The following is a 19,872-nucleotide window of genomic DNA, read 5'->3' as shown; positions in this document are numbered from 1 at the left end:
CAATTAGGAAATATATATTAAGAGCCTTAAAACAATTAATATACTTTGACACAGTAAATTTCTTTATAAAACTACTGTAAGAAAGAATCAAATATATGGACCAAAATTCACATACAAAAACATCTACTAGTGTTATTTGTATTATCAAAATACTGGAAAGAACTTAAATGTTCAATAATTAGAAAGGGTTAACTAAAGCATTACAAATCCACATGATAGAAGAATATAGACATCCATTATAAATCAAGTTTTCAAAAGAAATTTAATAATACGGATAAACATTCTTCACATCTTAAGTAAGAGGATCCCAAACTTAAACAATCTTGGTATCTTACTAACTTGTTCATGACACCTCTAGATCAAAATAGATACCTAATAATTCTGGTATGGAGGTTTCTCAAAAAGGTAAAAATAGAACAACTATATGATCCAGCAATTCCACTTATTGGTATATAGCCAAAGGAAATGAATCACTATCTCAAAAATGAATTACTAAATATTGCAGCATTATTTACAATAGCTAAGACATTGAAACAATGTAAGTGTCCATTGGTAGATAAATGGATAAAGAAAATGTGGTATATAAGTACAATGGAATATTATTCAACCATAAAAAAGGAAAGACTCCTTCTATTTGTGACAATATGAATGGACCTTGAGGGTATCATACCAAGTAAAATAAGTCAGAGAAAGGCAAATATTTTATCATCTCACTTATATGTGGAATCTTTAAAAACTAAAATAGAAACAAGAACATATTGGTGGTTATGGGAGTGGGGAGGAAGAGAGAAGAGTTAAAAGTAGTCAAAGGTACAAATTTTCAGTTATAAGATAAATAAGTTGTAGGGATGTAATGTACAGCATGATGACTACAGTTAACAATACTGTACTGTATATTTGACAGCCGCTAAAAGAGTCAATCTTAAAAGTTCTCACCACATGAAAAAAATCTGTAACTATGAAGTAGTGGATACTAATTATGATAATCATTTCACAACATATACATATATCAAATCATTATGCTGTACAACTTAATACAATGTTATATGTCAATTATATCTCAATAAAACTGGTAGTGGGGAGAGAGAAACCCAGAATGAGATAACCACTTTACACCCACTAGAATGGCTATAATAAAACAAACAAACAAAAACAGAAAATAGCAAGTGTCGGTGAGGATGTAAAGAAATCAGAACCCTTACATACTGTAGATGGGAATATAAAATGGCACAGCTACTTCAGAAAACATTTGTCAATTCCTCAAAAAGTTAAATATAGAATTACCATATGACCCAGCAATTACACTCCAAGAGAACTGAAAACATGTTAAAACAAAACTTGTCCACAAATTTTCATAAGAGCATTACTCACGATAGCAAAAAGTGGAAACAACCTAAATTTCTGAGTGGATGAATGGATAAACAAAATGTGGTACATCCATACAATAGAATATTATTCAGCCATAAAGTGTACTGAAGTACTGATATTCATCACATATGGACGAACCTTGAAAATATGCTAGGGGTACTTGGATGGCTCAGTCACTTAAGCGTCCAACTCTTGATTTCAGCTCAGGTCATGATCTCAGGGTTGTGGGCTCGAGCCCTGTGTCCTATGGCTGACTCCGCTCAGCAGGGAGTCTGCTGGAGATTCTCTCCCTCTGCCCCTCCCCCTGAGTATGCCCACTCTCTTTCTCTCTCTAATAATAAATAAATAAATCTTAAAAACAAAAAAAGAAAATACTATGCTAAGTGAAAGAAGCCAGCCACAAAAAGCCACATAGTATATGATTCCATTTACATGAAATATCCACAATAGGCAAATCCATAGCAGAAAGCAGTTAGTGGTTGCCAGGATCCAGGGGAGGGGAAATCAGAGTGATTGCTTAACAGGTATGGATTTCCTTTTGCTATAACAAAAATGTTCTAGAACTATCTTAAGTTCTTTAGTAAGGAACTAAGTAATGGTAGTGGTTGCACAATGCTACAAATGTCCTAAAACTCACTGAATTTGGAGTGCCTGGGTGGCTCAGTTGGTTAAGCTTCTGCCTTCAGCACAGGTCATGATCCTGGGGTGCTGGGATAGAGCCCAGCATCGGGCTCCTTGCTCAGTGGAGCCTGCTTCTCTCTCTCCCTCTGCCTGTAGGCTCCCCCTGCTTGTGCTCTCTCTCTCACTATCTCTATGTGTCAAATAAATAAATAAAATCTTTAAAAAAAAAATCACTGTATTGTATAATTTTAAAATGATGAACTTTATGTTTACCAATCAAGATTTTTATTCTATCTTTATGAGAGAATCAATTAAACCTATTGTGGTAAATCATTTCACAAAAATATAAATCAAACCATTATGCTATACACCTTATTTTTTTATGTTTTATTTATTTAAGTAATCTCTATACCCAATGGGGGCTCAAATTCATGACCCCAAGATCAAAAGTTGCCCTCTCGATGGAACTAGAGGGTATTATGCTAAGCAAAATAAGTCAATCAGAGAAAGACAATTATCATATGATCTCATTGATATGTGGAATTTGAGAAACAAGGCAGAGGATCATAGGGGAAGGGAGGGAAAATGAAACAAGACGAAACCAGAGAGGGAGACAAACCATAAGAGACTCTTAATCTCAGGAAACAGACTGAGGGTTGTCGGAGTGGTGAGGGGTGGGAGGGACGGGGTGGCTGGGTGATAGACACTGGGGAGGGTATGTGCTATGGTGAGTGAATTGTGTAAGACTGATGAATCACAGACCTGTACCCCTGAAACAAATAATACATTATATGTTAGTAAAAAGAAAAAAAAATTTGACCTCTCTTCCAACTGAGGCAGCCAGTTGCCCCTACGCAATACACCTCAAACTTATTCAGTACTGTATGTAAATACTGTCTCAATAGAACTGGGGGAAAAAAAAACACCAGGAGAATATACCAAAATATTATCAAGGCTTATCTCTGAGTGGTCTTATTTTAAGTGATTTATGTTTTCTTTTTCATGTTTCTATAATTCTTAACTTTTCTTTAATAAATACATATTGGTCTTTTTGTTAACACATTGATTTTTATAAGATAATAGAAGCTATTTTGTTTTTTAAAGATATCTGCCTTTTTTACGCCTGGTTGGCACAGTCGGTAGAGCGTGCAACTCTTGACCTTGGGGTCATGAGTTCGAGCCCTCATGGGGTATAGAGTTTACTTTAAAAATAAATAAATAAATGTTTTTAATAAAAAATAAGGGCACCAGGCTGGCTCAGTCAGTAAGCAAGCAATTCTTGATCTCAGGGTCATGAGTTCAAACCCCACATGGAGCATACTTAAAAAGAATAAATAAATATTTAAAAAATTAAAAATAAAGGCATTTTGTCTTTTTCCCTTAAGTTATATATACTCTACAGTTTAATGTTTTATCATTTTTAAATAGGTAATATAAATACAGTAAAATAAATATGTAGATATTTTTCAAATAATGCAAGAGTATACACTTTTTTCCAAAAGTCTTCCTCTCAACCCTATTTTTCTTCCTGTAGACCATCACAATTAGCAATTTGTTGTTTTACCTCCAGTCTGGGTTTTTGCAGTCTGGGACTATCCTTGTATACTCATTACGTATGGCACAATACTTGGCTCAAGGAAAGGAATCAAATGATAAATAGTAAACAAGTGATAAGTGAATGGATACCAGAAAAATGAAGACAGATGAAAAGAGATAATAGTCAGATAGATAGAAGATAGGCAGATGGAGGATGAATGGATGGAGATTTGGATAGAGATAGGTTGATGAATATGTGAATAAATGGATGTTGTTGAGAACTTACTATTATATTAAAGTGACAGTAAAACCAATATAATTTCTATATATGTGAAAACAGAAGGGCACATGGGTGGCTCAGTTGGTTAAGTGGTTGCCTTCAGATCAGGTCATGATTCCAGGGTCCTGGGATGGAGCCCCACATAGGGCTCCCTGCTCAGTGGGAAGCCTGCTTCTCCCTCTTCCTCTTGCCACTTGCCTTGCTTGGGTGCTCTCTCTCTCTAATAAATAAATAAATAAAATCTTTAAAAAAAAAAAAAAAGGCATTTAAGGGGGGCCTGGGTGGCTGACGGTTAAGCGTCTGCCTTTGGTTCAGGTTGTGGTCCCAGGGTCCTGGGATCGACCCTACAAAGGGCTCCCTGCTCAGTGGGGAGCCTGCTTCTCCCTCTTCCTCTGTCTCCCTGCTCATGCTCTCTCTCTCACTCTATTTCAAATATAAATAAAATCTTTAAAAAAAAAAGGCATTAAAAAAAACAGAGAAGCGGCGCCTGGGTGGCTCAGTCAGTTAAGCGTCTGCCTTTGGCTCAGGTCATGATCCCAGGGTCCTGGGATCGAACCCCACATCGGGCTCCCTGCTCAGCAGAAAGTCTGCTTCTCCCTCTCCCACTCCCCCCTGCTTGTGTTCCCTCTCTCGCTGTGTCTCTAATAAATAAATAAAATCTTTAAAAAAAAAACAAAACAGAGAAATGTTTCCATTATCTTGGTCTAGCACTCAGATTATAAGAAAAATATTAAGAAGGAAAAGCTAAAAACAGCACACAGTACATACAAAAAAATTACTTAAGAAACATTAGAAACAAGTTAAATATTAATAAGGAATTTATTTACTTTATTAAACCAATGTCCTCTTAAACTCAGGCACTCAGACTCATCCTGTAATAAAAGAATAGCGACCTCCACCAAAGACCAAATTGGTAATCTAGAAGATTAAATAAAGGAAATCTTTCAGAATGTAGAGAGAAAAAAGAGTTGCAATTTTTGAAAATGAATTTAAGAAACATGAAAGATAGAGCCTAAAAGGTCAACATTTGTTAATAAGCATATTTGAAGAAGAGAACAAGAAAGGCAACAGAGGGAGAAGAAAAAATAATCAAATAAATAACAAGAAATAAAAATTGCCCTAAACCAAAGACAAAAGAAAAAGGCTACTATAATAGTCATATGAAACTGGCAAGATTGGAAAAGGGGAGTGAAGGTGTAGGGAACAAGGCAGAAGGAATGCAACTAGACTAAATATCACTTTTTACCTCAAATTATATGCATAGGTTATCTATTTTAAAAAAAATACTTTGTTAAAGACATGGGAACAAAACCACATAAATTAAAAAAAAAAAAAAAAAAAAAACCTACGTTTTCTAGACAGGCTTTGGTGAAATTTTAGAATGCCTAGATAAAGAGAAAAATCCTGAGATTCCAGAGGGGAAAAAGCAAGTTTCCAATAAAGAAACTCCCATGAGCAACAAGAAATCCCAGAAGAAATAAAGCAACAGTTTTGGGTTCTGAGACAAAAGTTATTCTTAATATAGAATTATCTATTCAGCCAAACTATTAACCAAGTATGAATATAAAACACATTATCAGACACACAAGAACTCAGAATATGTACACATCCTATATGAAAAAGCTACTCAAAAAGATGTCCTCAACTGAACCAAAATGAGGAATCCAAGAAAAATCACACATGAGATATAAAGAAATGCTATTAGCTAAGTAAGATCCAAAATATTTGAAGAAAGGGCAAAATATCTTAAAAAGACCCATTAGGCCTTAATACCTGGAAGACTTTTAAGGAGCAATTACTTAATGCACAAGATTACTTTTCCTTCTCCATGGGTCTTAATATACTAATTCATCCCACAATAAATAATTTCATAATCACAATATTTTAAGGCTGTTAAATGGTTTTCAGTGTTCCCTTTTTAAAATCAACTCATAGACAAAAAGCAGGATGCTATAAAAATTATACTTTATTGGCAGATGGAGAAAAAGAGTAAGACAAATATATTACTTTCCTTAATACTCATATCAGAAAGACCACAAGTAATATCTAAACTAACAAATCAAGAAAAAGAAATTTATGATTTAAGTCATAAAAGTATTCACCATAAAAAATTTAAAATAACAAAGGTAATAAATTTGAACGTTGAGATGGGAAAGGGGAAAACAGGAATTAGTGAGATTTCACACAATTGTTCGGCTTTTCTAATGGAAAAACAAAAAACATTTAAAGTTGATAAATCAAGAAACAGAATTATGGTGGTGTCTGGCTGGATCAGTTGGTTAAGCACCAGACCTTCAGCTCAGGTCATGATCTCAGGTTCCTGGGATCAAGCTCAGCCAGAAGTCTGCTTGTCCCTCTCCCTCTCCCTTTGTCCCTCCCCCTGCTCCACTCATGTGCACTCACACTCTCTCTCGCTCTCACATAAATAAATAAATATTTTTTAAAAAGAAACAGAATTATATGCTTATTAAAGTTATAGTGGTAAGCACCAGCAAAACTTAAAACAGAAATAGTTAACATTGGTTACCTCTGAGAAATGAGGGAAGCTTGAGAGTGGGCAATAAGAAGGAAAGCTTTTACTTTTCATTTTATATAAGTTGTACTGTTGGAGTTTGTTTTAATCATGTACAACTATTATTTAATAAATTTTAATAGCATAAAAATAAAAATATTTCCACTTTGACACGAATGTATTATAAACATCAAAAACTGCTGAGAAATTAGTTAACAGAACTCTGGTTTTCTAAGTTATACAAGTTCAAATTACATATAATTTTTCAGAAAAAAGGAAGGTCACTTTTTTTTAAAATTTGCACCTAACAAAGCAATAGGATTCACTCGGTGTTTAAGTCACTCTTAAAATGCAATTATAATAATTACACCGCAAAAAGGGAAAGAGAAAAAGGAAATTAACTTTTGTAAAAAGCAACATACTTTGTGCCTCAGACCACTTGGTACTTTCATAGGTGAGCTTATTTAACAATCATAAAGAAAATTATAACTTCCCTACAGAAATATGCAACTAACCTGTAAGGCAAACTAACCACCTGTAAGGCAAAAGTTTTACCTTATTTTTCCAGCAGCCTTGGATTCACCTTTCTGTCCAAAAATAAGTATCTACAAAACAGTTTGCCATGACATGGTTTTGGTCTGTGGTCACAGTACAAAACAAAATTAAATCCATCTCCTAATCACGTTTTCCTTGGTAACTGAGATCATCAACCACAAAATCTCACTGAAATAATATTTTTAGATAGAAAACACACAACAGGGGCACCTGGATGGCTCAGTCAGTTAAGCATCTGCCTTCAGCTCAGGTCATGATCCCAGAGTCGTGGGACTGAGCCCCGAGTCGGGCTTTCTGCTCAGCTGGGAGTCTGCTTATCCCTCTCCCTCTGCCCTGCTCCAGTTCTCTCTCTGCCTCTCATATAAATGAATAAAAAATCTTAAAAAAAGAAAAGAAAACACACAACAGGTTTAAAGCCTCTATAAGGAGGGTGTGTTTCTCCTTTAGAAAGACTCATTATATTAGAAATTAAAGATATTTTATAAGGATACCAATTATTTGAGGACTTCACAGGTTTTTACTTCTCTTTGATCCATCACTTACTTTTGGATAAGAATTCAAACCCTCAATAAAAAACTACTGCTGCACACTTGTATCCTGAATTACATCCTGTCTCCTCTCTTGAGACTCTCTTTTATCCTGCACAATGTGAGCTCAAAAGGCCTATTACAGGAAGTGTTGAACTATCAGCTATTTATAAATGGACAAAATCTTCAAATAGCTTTGTTGGCTACTTCTTCGTGGTTCTAGACCTTAAAAACTACCTGTTTTTAAAGAAACAGTCATGTTAATAATTCAAAACATTAAAATGCTCTCTGGGGAAAAAATATCTTGTCCCTTTGTTTTGGGATCCAAAGGCAGGACTAACATTATACAATACCAACATCACAAGATAATGAACAGGCTGATCTTTAAAAAAAAACAAAAAAAAAACAAAAAAATTAACCAAATAGCCTTACTCTCATCATTTACCACCAAGAAGATTTAAAATTGTAATATATTGCCTTCAAGTCTTCTATACTGATGTCTAAACTTCACTATGCTATGTGAGCATTTTGCAAAACAAGCACACAGTTTAACATCACGTATTAATTTTTTATCCAGCATATTCAGTCCAAACATACAATACACAAAAGTAAAAATCCTTAATTCATCAATATTGACATCCATTACATCAAAAAAAAAAAAAACCTTTCCATAGGTCTACTTTTTCCTACATAAAACTCAGAGACATGCCTTTCCCATGCTGCTAAAATAGTAACCTGTATTTCCTATAGCAAACTAGTGATTTAAAACTCATTTTTATATATTATTCTTAAAGCCTTAAACATTTCTTTTCCTTATCCTCAGCCTCCTTGTCTCCAGTCTTCAGAGATTTATATCTCATATATCACCATGTTAGCAAATCATTTCAAGCCAGACTTCCAAAGGTAAATAGCTTACAGAAATTTTAATTAGCTACAGTAATATGCACAAAAACTGTACCTACTAGGATATTTATTCACTGTAGTATTAGTACTAGCAAAAGACTGGAAACAGCCTAAATATCCATCAAGAGGGATGGTTAAGTAAATTATGTAAGTCAATACAATGGAATACAGTAAAACTATTCAGAAGAACTAGGCATCTCTGCATATCAGTTATGTAATGATCTTCAAATTATATTTGTTTAAAAATAGAGAAATGTAAACTATTTATTAAACACACACACCCCAAGAAAATCTCTCTAAAATGGAAAACCAAGAACGGCTGCCTACGGAAAGGGAAAGGGGTGGGGAAAGGGAAGGCTTATATATTACATTGTATATCTTTTTATGTACAAGCACTTACTACTTACTGAACACATGCTTTTTTTTAACAAAATATTTTTTTGAAAAGGTGATCTTGACTGCATTCACAAATTGACAGTTTTTCAGTTCCAAGTTATCAGTTTGCATCATCAAAATGTTTCAGCCTCAAAATCCCTCCTATAACTTGAAAGACATGAGCTTTCCTATTTCATTTGTCCACACCCTCATATACGCATTTTTATTAAATGGTCACCTCAGGGGCACCTGGCTGGCTCAGTCGGTGGAGCATGCAACTCTTGATCTTGGGGTAGTGAATTTGAGCCCCATGTTGGGTGTAGAGATTTAAAAAAAAAAAAAAAAGTCACTTCATGGATTTGAAAATTATGTGTTGCTAAGCCACTCATTTCAAAAACTAAACCTTCCCAGTCCAGTATCACAGCAACTAGCCAGTTTCTCAGTCACAGTCGTCACATTCCTTGAGCCACATGTGGCTAGTGGCTACTATACTGTAGAGCACAGATGCATTTTCATCACTGCGTGAAGTTCTATTGGGCATCACTGCGCTAGACTAAGGGTTGGTAAACTAAGCAGGGCAAACTACAGCCTACAGACCAAAGCCAGTTCACCACCTGTTTTTGTAAATAAAGTTCTATTGGAACACAGCCACTCTAATTTATATTCATTTATATATTATTTGTGGATACTTTCGCACTACAATAGCAGATTCAAGTAATTACAACATATATGGTATGGCTCACAAAGCCCAAAATATTTAGTATATGCCTCTTCGTGGAAAAAAGTTTGTCGGCCATTGCTCTAAACAATCAAATTTCATTGAAAAGAGCATTTATTTCCCTTAGGCTTCAAAAATAAAGTTCTGAAAGCTTGCACTGCATAAATGAAGAACCAATTAAACATAAACCAATGACCATTTAATTTACTAAGTGTTAAAGATACTAAATTTATTAACATAAACCCAAAATATCAATAAATTTCCTAAAGTATGCTTGAATGCTAACATTTTCTAAGCATCTCTATAAAATTGCTAGTAAAAGCACAGAACGGGCACCTGGGGTGGCTCAATTAGCTAAGCTTCCAACTCTTGAGATTTCGGCTCAGGTCATGATCTCAGAGTCGTGAGATCAAGCCCTGCGGGTTATTACTTATAGTGATATTACACACCTAAGAACAAAGAAGGACAGAATCACAGCTAATGAATATACTTGGTGAATAAGAGAAGGCTTCTGGAAGCAAAGCTATTTGAATTGGGTATTAAGGATGAGCAGGAGTTTGCCAAGTTTTGGGGAGTGAGGAGACAAGGCAGGGAGTAGCAGAGCAACACCATTCTACTTTGACTACAGAAAAAAAAAAATAGAAATGAAAAGGACTTACCAAGTCCTAGAAAATATGAGTTCAATGCTACAGAAGCATGGCTTGAACACTCTGGAAAAAAGGAGGGAATTGGTGGCAAGCATAAAGGCTGTAAAGACGAAAGACTTCAGGATCCAAATGCAAATGGCTTTACATGCCAAAGTAAGGAATTAAGATTGGATGTGATTGTATGAGCCAGAGAGACTGCACAGTTTTCCAAGATGTGACATGAGTGATTTTATTAGAAAAATGACCCCAGGCAACTTGGATCTTGGACTATCATGAGGAAAGACTAACCTAACAGCAGAGACCAATTAAGCTACTGCACAAATCAAAGATGGTGGACAAAAGTAAGACAGTGAGAATGCAGAGAAACCAGATAAAGAGAACTACAGGCCTGCACTTCTACTTTTTTTTAAATGTCCATGTGATATTTTCCCTTTTCTGTATTTGTTGGTATAGATGTATCCTTTACATGGAAAAAGTTTATACAATAAACTGGAAGCAACATGACCTTTTTTGTTTTGCTTCCTATGGTATTAAAGAAGGAAAACACATTAGAAAATGCAGTAACTGGGCGCCTGGGTGGCTCAGTTGGTTAAGCGACTGCTTTCGGCTCAGGTCATGATCCTGGAGTCCCTGGATCGAGTCCCGCATCAGGCTCCCTGCTCGGCAGGGAGTCTGCTTCTTCCTCTGACCCTCCCCCCCCTCATGTGCTCTCTCTTATTCTCTCTCTCTCAAAAATAAAATAAATAAAATCTTTAAAAAGAAAAATGCAGTAACTCAGTCACGAGATCTGGATTACTGTCTTGCAATTTGCTGTGAGGCTTGTCTTTGCTGTGAGACTATGGTCATGACAACCTCTAACAGCTCTGGTTTTCTCATTTGTAAAGAAATGAGACTAAATAATCTTAAAATTCTTAATAGCTTTCTAAAATGCTATGATCCGGGCGCCTGGGTGGCTCAGTTGGTTGAGTGACTGCCTTCGGCTCAGGTCATGATCCTGGAGTCCCGGGATCGAGTCCCGCATCGGGCTCCCTGCTCGGCAGGGAGTCTGCTTCTCCCTCTGACCCTCCCCCCTCTCATGTGCTCGCTCTCTCTCTCTCTCATTCTCTCTCTCAAATAAATAAATAAATAATCTAAAAAAAAAGTTATAAAAAATAAAATAAAATGCTATGATCCTACTGATACATCATCTTTAATCTTCGTAGATCTCAAAAAAAAGAACGCAAATATAATCTATTTTAACTACAAACCAAATATGAAAAATCTATCAAAACCAGGCTGTTACGACCATGCCTATTATTATTTACCTATATGTATCCACATGTACCTAACTACATTTATTTGTGAAGGATTTCGTGACCTATATTAGTAGACATGCAGACACCAATTGCTCATCTGTAACTTTATACATTAAGATACATAGTCACCTACTCATCTGAAACCCTAAGGCAAAACTGAAACTGTTGTCAGTTAGCCATTTCACTTTCAATTAACAAGTATCTTTCAGACATCTCCAAAAAGGAGCATTCTTCGATTAGAGTGGTTCAAAGACTAAATGAATGTCTGCAAAGTTGAATAGTAGTATTGTTGGGTACAACAGTTTTCAGACATAACACTATCCTATGGAACCAAGTTTGTTTGAACCTCTTATTGACAAAAGAACTTTTTAACAATATTCCTTTATCAATCAAAACAAAGTTTTTCAAATTTAAGAAATATGGTCTTGAGATTTGTAACCATAAACCGTTATATGTGACTTGTTACTATCAAAAGAAAAACTATTACAAATTCTTGCTCATACTAAAAAATCTAGAAATATTCTGAACTTGTTTCTCAAGAATAACTTTTAAGCCTCAGTTTATTTAAAAAGGATGGTTGGGTCAAAAAATTCTCTTCCTTCAAAACAAAAAGAAAAAGTAACATTTTTATTAAAAGTGAAAAACCCAAATGTAATCTTTCATTTCCACTGTTATAAAGTTATGTAGTATAATTAACATAGTCTAAGTTAAAGTCGTATTTCAATGAAAATATTCTAAGGTTTTTTAAACTAGTATTAAACTACAAGCAGAGGCTTTTCCAGTGATGTTTTGTGTTACATTACTTCTTCCAGTGTTTCTCCAAAAGACCTGAATGATTTTTTGGTTACATACTATGTTATATACATCAGAATAATTTCTCTTTAATGAACCCATGTGACTTTTTTCTTGCTCCCTAAAATAGCATTACACATTTTTTCTGAATTAACCAAAATAAATTCTGTAAAGAGCTAAACTGTAATGGACCATGATCAGAGTGTAAAATCCTTTACGTTGCAAATCTGCATCACAGTTTAGAACCATCACTGAAAACTTTCTATTCTTTCAAATTTCTGGTATCAATGAACATAAAACTAATCCTACCAACCCACAAGAGATGTGTTTACTGTAAAGCCTCAAATCTCAACTAGACCCTTGGTCCAAGAAAACCTACCTTTATAATGATTTTTCTTACAAGTAATACAGTGATATCAACTAATGCTTTCAGATCCTACAAGTTTCTTTAAAAAGTATATTTTGAAAATACACAAACTGATCTTATTCTATTAAAGAAACTTTATTAATTCTAATCAAACAAACTTCACTCAAGAAGAAAGTGTAGTCGAATCAAGAACTTTATTAGAGGGGAAAATATTCGAAAAGAACAATTAGAAGCAGGAATTATCTGTTTTTTGTTATAGCCCATGCTATCGAAATACAATTCAAAAGCAGAATTTTCAATTTTTCTCAAAAGTTGCCTACTAAAAGGAAGCTATTTTAACAAAAATGAAAATACATTTTAGAAATTCCAGATCAAGTATATTATAAAGTTAGCATGAGGAGTATGAAAAACACCACGTGTAATTTGTTTTGTAATGCCAATGTCCAAATAGGAAAACTAGATGTCCTCTCCCCGAGTATATCTGATAAGATTACTACAGGGACACCAGTAAAACAAGTAAATATTCCAAAAACAAAATACAAGTTATAGTACCTCACATTCCAAGATATTAATTCAAGGACACCTGGCAATTAACTGAAAGAATTAGGAGAAAAGTTTACAACTGAATACCATGGGGCCTGTTCAGTTATAAGACAAAAATTACTTCCAGTAACAATCCTTAGACACGTGTATAGTACCTGGTGATCTCCATGATACTTTATGATAAAACAATCTGTAAAGTTGTGCTTTCTCGTTCTCTGTACGAAATTAGCACACACACTCCAACTACTTTCGTCCTAGAGCTCGTAAATCAATTATATCAATTACAACAGAGTGCGCAGAACGATAGGCAACACTTCAAATCTTACTAATGTCATTTTGGCTGATACTCACTTTATTCAGAAATGTTCCGTTACGACCCTAAAGACTCTCTTTCATATAGTTTTTGAAATCTAAGTCTTTGAAATCTAAGCGGGACAGGTAGATGATAGACGTTCCTGGGCTCCTAACTCTGGGGGAGGAGAATTTCTGCCAGGATAGGCGGTGAAGAGGCGATTGGTTTACACCTACCCTTCACAGGCAGGGAGCTGCAGCTGTTCCACCTGTCCTACAGGACGAAAGACAGGTGTTCTCAATACTTTATCCAGCTCGCCTTCTCCTAAGAGAACAATCAATAAAGGCTTCCTAAAGAGGTTACTACGGTTCTCCCTCAACTCCCAGGAAAACAGAGATTGAGGCCCAGATCTCTGTCACTTCAATTCCGTTCTGGATAATCTAGGTGCTCGATAAAGCCCAGCACGCATTTAGCCAGGGGACGGAGTGCAGGACATCAGAATATCCCAGGTTGGGGGAAATGAGTTACCAGAGAACTAGGCGAACTCTGAAGTTCTGCGGGTAAAACGCGGTTAGTTTCCCAAGAGGTCCTACATTCGAGGTAAGGTGCGGAATTCAGAATGTGAAAAAGCGCAATCGGGGGCGAATGAGGAGGGATCCAGGAATCGCCAGGTATAAACTGGGATGGGGGGGCTGCGCTGAGGAACCAATGGGCTGGCTGGCGCCAAGGGCAGAGGTGCCCGGCGGGTCAGACCCGTGAGGCTGGCTAGGACCCCAGCACTCGGCCGCGCGACCGGCTCCTCGGCTAGGTTTCAAACCGCCGCCCCCGGGAGGCGCTCAGCCGATTGGAAGTTCCACAACGACCGTCACCAGCCCAGGGCCGGAGCGGCAACTCCTCGGCAAAGCTCTCCCATCCCTCCGCGTCTCCCCAAGAGACCAGACCCCACACACTCCACCTCCAACCGAGGTCCCAACTCGAGTCCCGCCGCCAGCTCCATGCACGCGGAAAGCGCCCTGTGGGACGGGACCGACGCCCCCCAACTGGGCTGCGCCGCGGGAGTTCGAGGGGCGCGACGGGGCCGCGCGGGAGGCGGACAGCACCCGCGTCCCTCAGTCCGCGCTGGGACACGGCCCCGCGACCACCTCCGCCTCGCCACTCGGGAACGGCCCGACCCGGCGCCGACCCACCCATCCCGCGCGGTCGCGGGCTGGGCGAAGACCCAAGCGAGCCTACTCCCCCCGCCCCTGCTCTTACCCATCTTTCCGCCTCGCCTTGTAGACGTGCCCGTAGGTGCCGCGTCCCACTTTGCACCCTTCGTACTCAAACAAATCCTCCACCCGCTCCCGCTCCGCCGCCAGCTTCGCCTTGAAATCATAATCCATTGTCTGCTTTCCCCATAGAGGCACCGGGACGCGGGGGCCGCCGCCGCTCAGTCCCTCCTCCTCCTCCCCCCGCGACCGCCGCTCCACTTCTCCAACAGCCGCCTCTCGGGCGCGCGCGCGCCGCCCGCCGCCCCGCGGTCCGCCTTCAGCAAGGGACTCCTCGGCGGCCGCGGCAGCCACCTCCTCCACCACCACCACCTCCTCCTCCTCCTCCGCGGCGGCGGCGGCGGCGGCTCCCGCAGGCAGCCCCAGTCCCGCCTCCCCCCTTCATTTCCTTGTTTTGGAACCTGGTGGGCAGCTCCGCGGCTTCCTCGAGCTCATTAACGAACCATCCCGCCCACCCCGAAGTCGCGGAGGATCCTGGGAAATACAGTTCTGAAGTCTACAGGAGTGCCTGAGTTTTGCCAGCAAAAGAAATACAGCACCCAGGTTGCTTTGGGCCGCCACAGCCCCGCCCCCACGAGGCGTGCACGCCTGCGCACTGGGGCCGCCCCTCCCCCTCAGGTACTGCCGGACTGCTAGTTCCTGTGAAGGTAGAAAGCTCAAAGTTGCTGTATTCTTTCTGAGAGTCTGTGGGAGCTGGTGGAAAGAAGGCTTGTTCTGGTGTGAGGAAGGTACTCCACTATAACTGCTCCCGGGCGAGAAAGAGAGTGGAAAGTATTTGACAAGTGGTTTGCTCAGGAGTTTGCTCCAGCGGTTTGAGAGGCGAGCGCTGTGGTTAAGGCAGTTGTACTGCAGATTGTTTTTTGTGGCAATTGGTCTGCCTGTTACCCCGCCCCCTCCCCCGTCCAACCGTTCATTGGCTGAGACTAGAGAATGACGTCCTCGTTGGTGCGTGGGTATCCCCAGGCTTTGGCTCCTTTCCCGCTCTTGATTGGTAATTGGGTGGGCTCGGTTGTTTCTGATAGGTTAATCTTTTTTCTTTACAATGCGAAAACCGTATTTCAAAAGCTGAACCATCAGCAGTTTCCTAGTCCTAGCTTAGGTCTGAGGAGAACTTCTGAGCCCTAGCTGCCAATCATCCTTTTCCTCGCGCTCTAGTCATGGTCTCCTCCTACCATATGCGGTTCCCACAGCCAAGCTTTGGCCATCTGTCTAAGGACAGTTAAAGTGCCAGGGGGATGCATCATTTTAAAAACAATCATCAGGTTTGGATTGTAAAAGATTTTTTACAGTCTATGCATAATGGTGACATTCTCCTAGAATGTTCAAGAAAGTCTCCTTAATCAAGGTGAAGATTGATTCATTTAATTATTGCGTGCTTAATGTGTCAGATAATTGGGATACAATCTTAAACATGATTGCTGCTAGGATAGCACTAATATACTACATTTAGTGGGAGCACAAAGGAAGAAATGGTCACTCGTATCTAAAGTGGTAAGGAGGGTACCTGGGTGGCTCAGTCGGTTAACCGTCTGCCTTGGGCTCAGTTCATGATCCCAGGGTCCTGGGATTGAGTCCCGCATGGGGCTCCTTGCTCGTCGGGGAGCCTGCTTCTCCCTCTGCCTGCTTCTCCCTCTGCCTGCCTCTCTCTCTCTCTGACAAATAAATAAATAAAATCTTAAATTAAAAAAAAGAAGGCTTTCTTTAAAAAATAAATAAAGTGGCAAGGAAAGTTGATAGTGAGCTGCCTGCTAGGTTTTGGAAGAAACCTGGAAAACTTGGGGTGGGGGGGAGATCATTTATTTACTAGAAGAGTAAATTTCTTGGGAAACTTTCTCAGATCTTGAAGTCAATCAAAAAGTATCTGAGTTTCTCTTATTTCCAGGAGCTGTGATAAGTGCTGAAGATACCAGATGAAAATTGGTCTTTTTCCATCGGGGGAACTAAAACCTATTGAAGAAATAAACATGCAGGCAAATTAAAAACAAACTGTGTGGGAATAAAGAGCAATGGTAGAATAGGAAGACTTTTAGAGGAGTCAGGCTAGGCTTCACAAGGGAGGTCAGTTTGAGCCAAAATTTAGAGAACCTTATGTGAAGGGCAAGTGGACAAGTAGCAGGAAATTATTTAAGGCAGGATGGCAAATACATATATCATGAGAGAACATGATATAATCTGAGAAATGCAACTAGTTTGTTACAGATTAAAGCAGGGAAAGGGGATATCTAAAAAGAGGTTAGATAAGCAGAGGTCAGATTATGAAGAGCCTATATATATGTCAAGTAAAAGTTTTAAATTTCATCATTTTAGAGGCAATCGGAAGCCATTAAAGACTTTTTTTTAAGATAAAAAGGTGTTTTTTATTATGTTATGTTAATCACCATACATTACATCATTAGTTTTTGATGTAGTGTTCCATGATTCATTGTTTGCGTATAACACCCAGTGCTCCATGCAGAACGTTCCCTCTTTAATACCCATCACCAGGCTGACCCACCATGATTCATTGTTTGCGTATAACACCCAATGCTCCATGCAGAACGTGCCCTGTTTAATACCCATCACCAGGCTAACCCATCCTCCCACCCCCCTCCCCTCTAGAACCTTCAGTTTGTTTTTCAGAGTCCATTGTCTCTCATGGTTCGTCTCCCCCTCCGATTTCCCCCCCTTCATTCTTCCCCTCCTGCTATCTTCTTCTTTTTTTTTTTTAAACATATAATGTAGTATTTGTTTCAGAGGTACAGATCTGTGATTCAACAGTCTTGCATAATTCACAGTGCTCACCAAGGCACATACCCTCCCCAGTGTCTATCACCCAGCAACCCCATCCCTCCCACCCCCCACCACTCCAGCAACCCTCAGTTTGTTTCCTGAGATTAAGAATTCCTCATATCAGTGAGGTCATATGATACATGTCTTTCTCTGATTGACTTATTTCGCTCAGCATAGTACCCTCCAGTTCCATCCACGTCATTGCAAATGGCAAGATTTCATTCTTTTTGATGGCTGCATAATATTCCATTGTATATATATACCACATCTTCTTTATCCATTCATCTGTCGATGGACATCTTGGCTCTTTCCACAGTTTGGCTATTGTGGACATTGCTGCTATAAACATCAGGGTGTATATACCCTTTCGGATCCCTACATTTGTATCTTTGGGGTAAATACCCAGTAGTGCAATTGCTGGGTTGTAGGGTAGCTCTATTTTCAACTTTTTGAAGAAACTCCATACTGTTTTCCAGAGTGGCTGCACCAGCTTGCATTCCCACCAACAGCGTAGGAGGGTTCCCCTTTCTCCACATCCCCACCAACATCTGTCCTTTCCTGACTTGTTAATTTTAGCCATTCTGACTGGTGTGAGGTGATATCTCATTGAAGTTTTGATTTGGATTTCCCTGATGCCGAGCGATGTTGAGCACTTTTTCATGTGTCTGTTGGCCATTTGGATGTCTTCCTTGGAAAAATGTCTGTTCATGTCTTCTGCCCATTTCTTGATTGGATCATTTGTTCTTTGAGTGTTGAGTTTAAGAAGTTCTTTATAGATTTTGGATACTAGCCCTTTATCTGATATGTCATTTGCAAATACCTTCTCCCATTCTGTCGGTTGTCTTTTGGTTTTGTTGACTGTTTCTTTTGCTGTGCAAAAGCTTTTTATCTTGATGAGGTCCCAATAGTTCATTTTTGCCCTTGCTTAACCCTTGCCTTTGGTGATGTTTCTAGGAAGAAGTTGCTGTGGCTGAGGTCAAAGAGGTTGCTGCCTGGGTTCTCCTCAAGGATGTTGATGGACTCCTGTCTCACATTTAGGTCTTTCAACCATTTTGAGTCTATTTTTGTGTGTGGTGTAAGGAAATGGTCCAGTTTATTAAAGACTCTTAAGCTAAGAAGTATTATAATCAGTGCTGTGTACTCAAAAACTCCTGACAGCAGTGTTCAGGATAGATTGGAAGAAGGTGGAAACAGTAAGGAAGGTATTGCCTTAGGGCACCTGGCTGGATCCCCAAGTTGGTAGAGCATGTGACTCTTGATTTTAGGGTCTTGAGTTCAAGCCCCATGGTGAAGCCTATTTAAAAAAAGAAGAAGAAGCAGCTGTTGCCTTAATACTTATAAAATACAGGGATCTAGGGGCTCCTGGGTGGCTCAGTCAGTTAAGTGGCTGCCTTCAGCTCAGGTCATGATCCCAGGGTCCTGGGATCGAGCCCTGCATCGGGCTTGCTGCTCCACAGGAAGCCTGCTTCTCCCTCTCCCACTCCCCCTGCATGTGTTCCCTCTTTCGCTGTGTCTTTATCTGTCAAATAAATAAAAATAAATCTTTAAAAAAAAATCATGATCCCAGGGTCCTGGGATTGAGTCCCACATCGGGCTCCTTGCTCAGCGGGGAGCCTGCTTCTTTGTCTGCCTGCTGCTCCCGCTGCTTGTACTTTCTCTCTCTCTAATAAATAAATAAAATCTTTAAAAAAAATTAAAAAAAAAATACAGGGATCTGAACCATAGAGTGATAGTGCTGATCATGAGAAAAAGACAGATACCAGAATTATTTATGAATCAAATTCAACAGAACCTAGTGATTAATTAAATGTGGGTTTAAGGGAGAAAGAATAATCCAAAATGTCTTCCAGGGTTTTGACTTTAACAATAAGGTAAATAAAGGAACAAGAGCAGTTTTTAAGAGAAAAATGATAAGTTTGGCTAGAGCACGTTGAATCTGAAGTGCTTGTGGGGGCATCAAGATAGAAATAACAAGTAAGCGGTGCCTGGGTGGCTCAGTCTTTAAGCGTCTTCCTTTGGCTCAGGTCATGATCCCAGGATCCTGGGATGGAGCCCCGCATCGGGCTCCCTGCTCGCTGGGAGGCCTGCTTCTCCCTCTCCTACTCCCCCTGCTTGTGTTCCCTCTCTCACTGTCTCTCTCTCTCTCTCTCTCTGTCAAAATAAATAAATAAACCTTTAAAAATAAGAACGGGGCGCCTGGGTGGCTCAGTCGTTAAGCGTCTGCCTTCGGCTCAGGTCATGATCCCTGGGTCCTGGGATCGAGTCCCGCATCAGGCTCCCTGCTCGGCGGGAAGCCTGCTTCTCCCTCTCCCACTCCCCCTGCTTGTGTTCCCTCTCTCGCTGTGTTTCTCTCTGTCAAATAAAAGCTTTAAAAAATATAATAAAATAAATAAATAAATAACAAGTAAGTTGAATTTAAATTAAAAATTTTTTTAAATGAAAGAACGGGGCGCCTGGGTGGCTCAGTCGGTTGAGCCTCTGCCTTCGGCTCAGGTCATGGTCCC

General features: G+C 39.3%; 1 protein-coding gene across 1 annotated transcript in view; it reads right to left on the bottom strand.

Moving 5' to 3' along the window:
- The window catches only part of CDK19 (cyclin dependent kinase 19), a 170,241-nt gene extending 155,463 nt beyond the window's left edge, over window positions 1-14,778 (bottom strand). Inside the window, 1 exon segment of the mRNA XM_021693283.1 lies at window positions 14,586-14,778. Within this exon segment, the coding sequence (XP_021548958.1) occupies window positions 14,586-14,713 (128 nt within the window). The 5' untranslated portion in view covers window positions 14,714-14,778.
- Window positions 14,779-19,872: the final 5,094 nt, after the last annotated feature.

Source organism: Neomonachus schauinslandi, chromosome 8, assembly GCF_002201575.2.
Source record: "Neomonachus schauinslandi chromosome 8, ASM220157v2, whole genome shotgun sequence".
NCBI lineage: Eukaryota > Metazoa > Chordata > Mammalia > Carnivora > Phocidae > Neomonachus > Neomonachus schauinslandi.
Note: the sequence above shows the minus strand (reverse complement) of the source record. Positions and strands in the feature narration are given on the sequence as shown.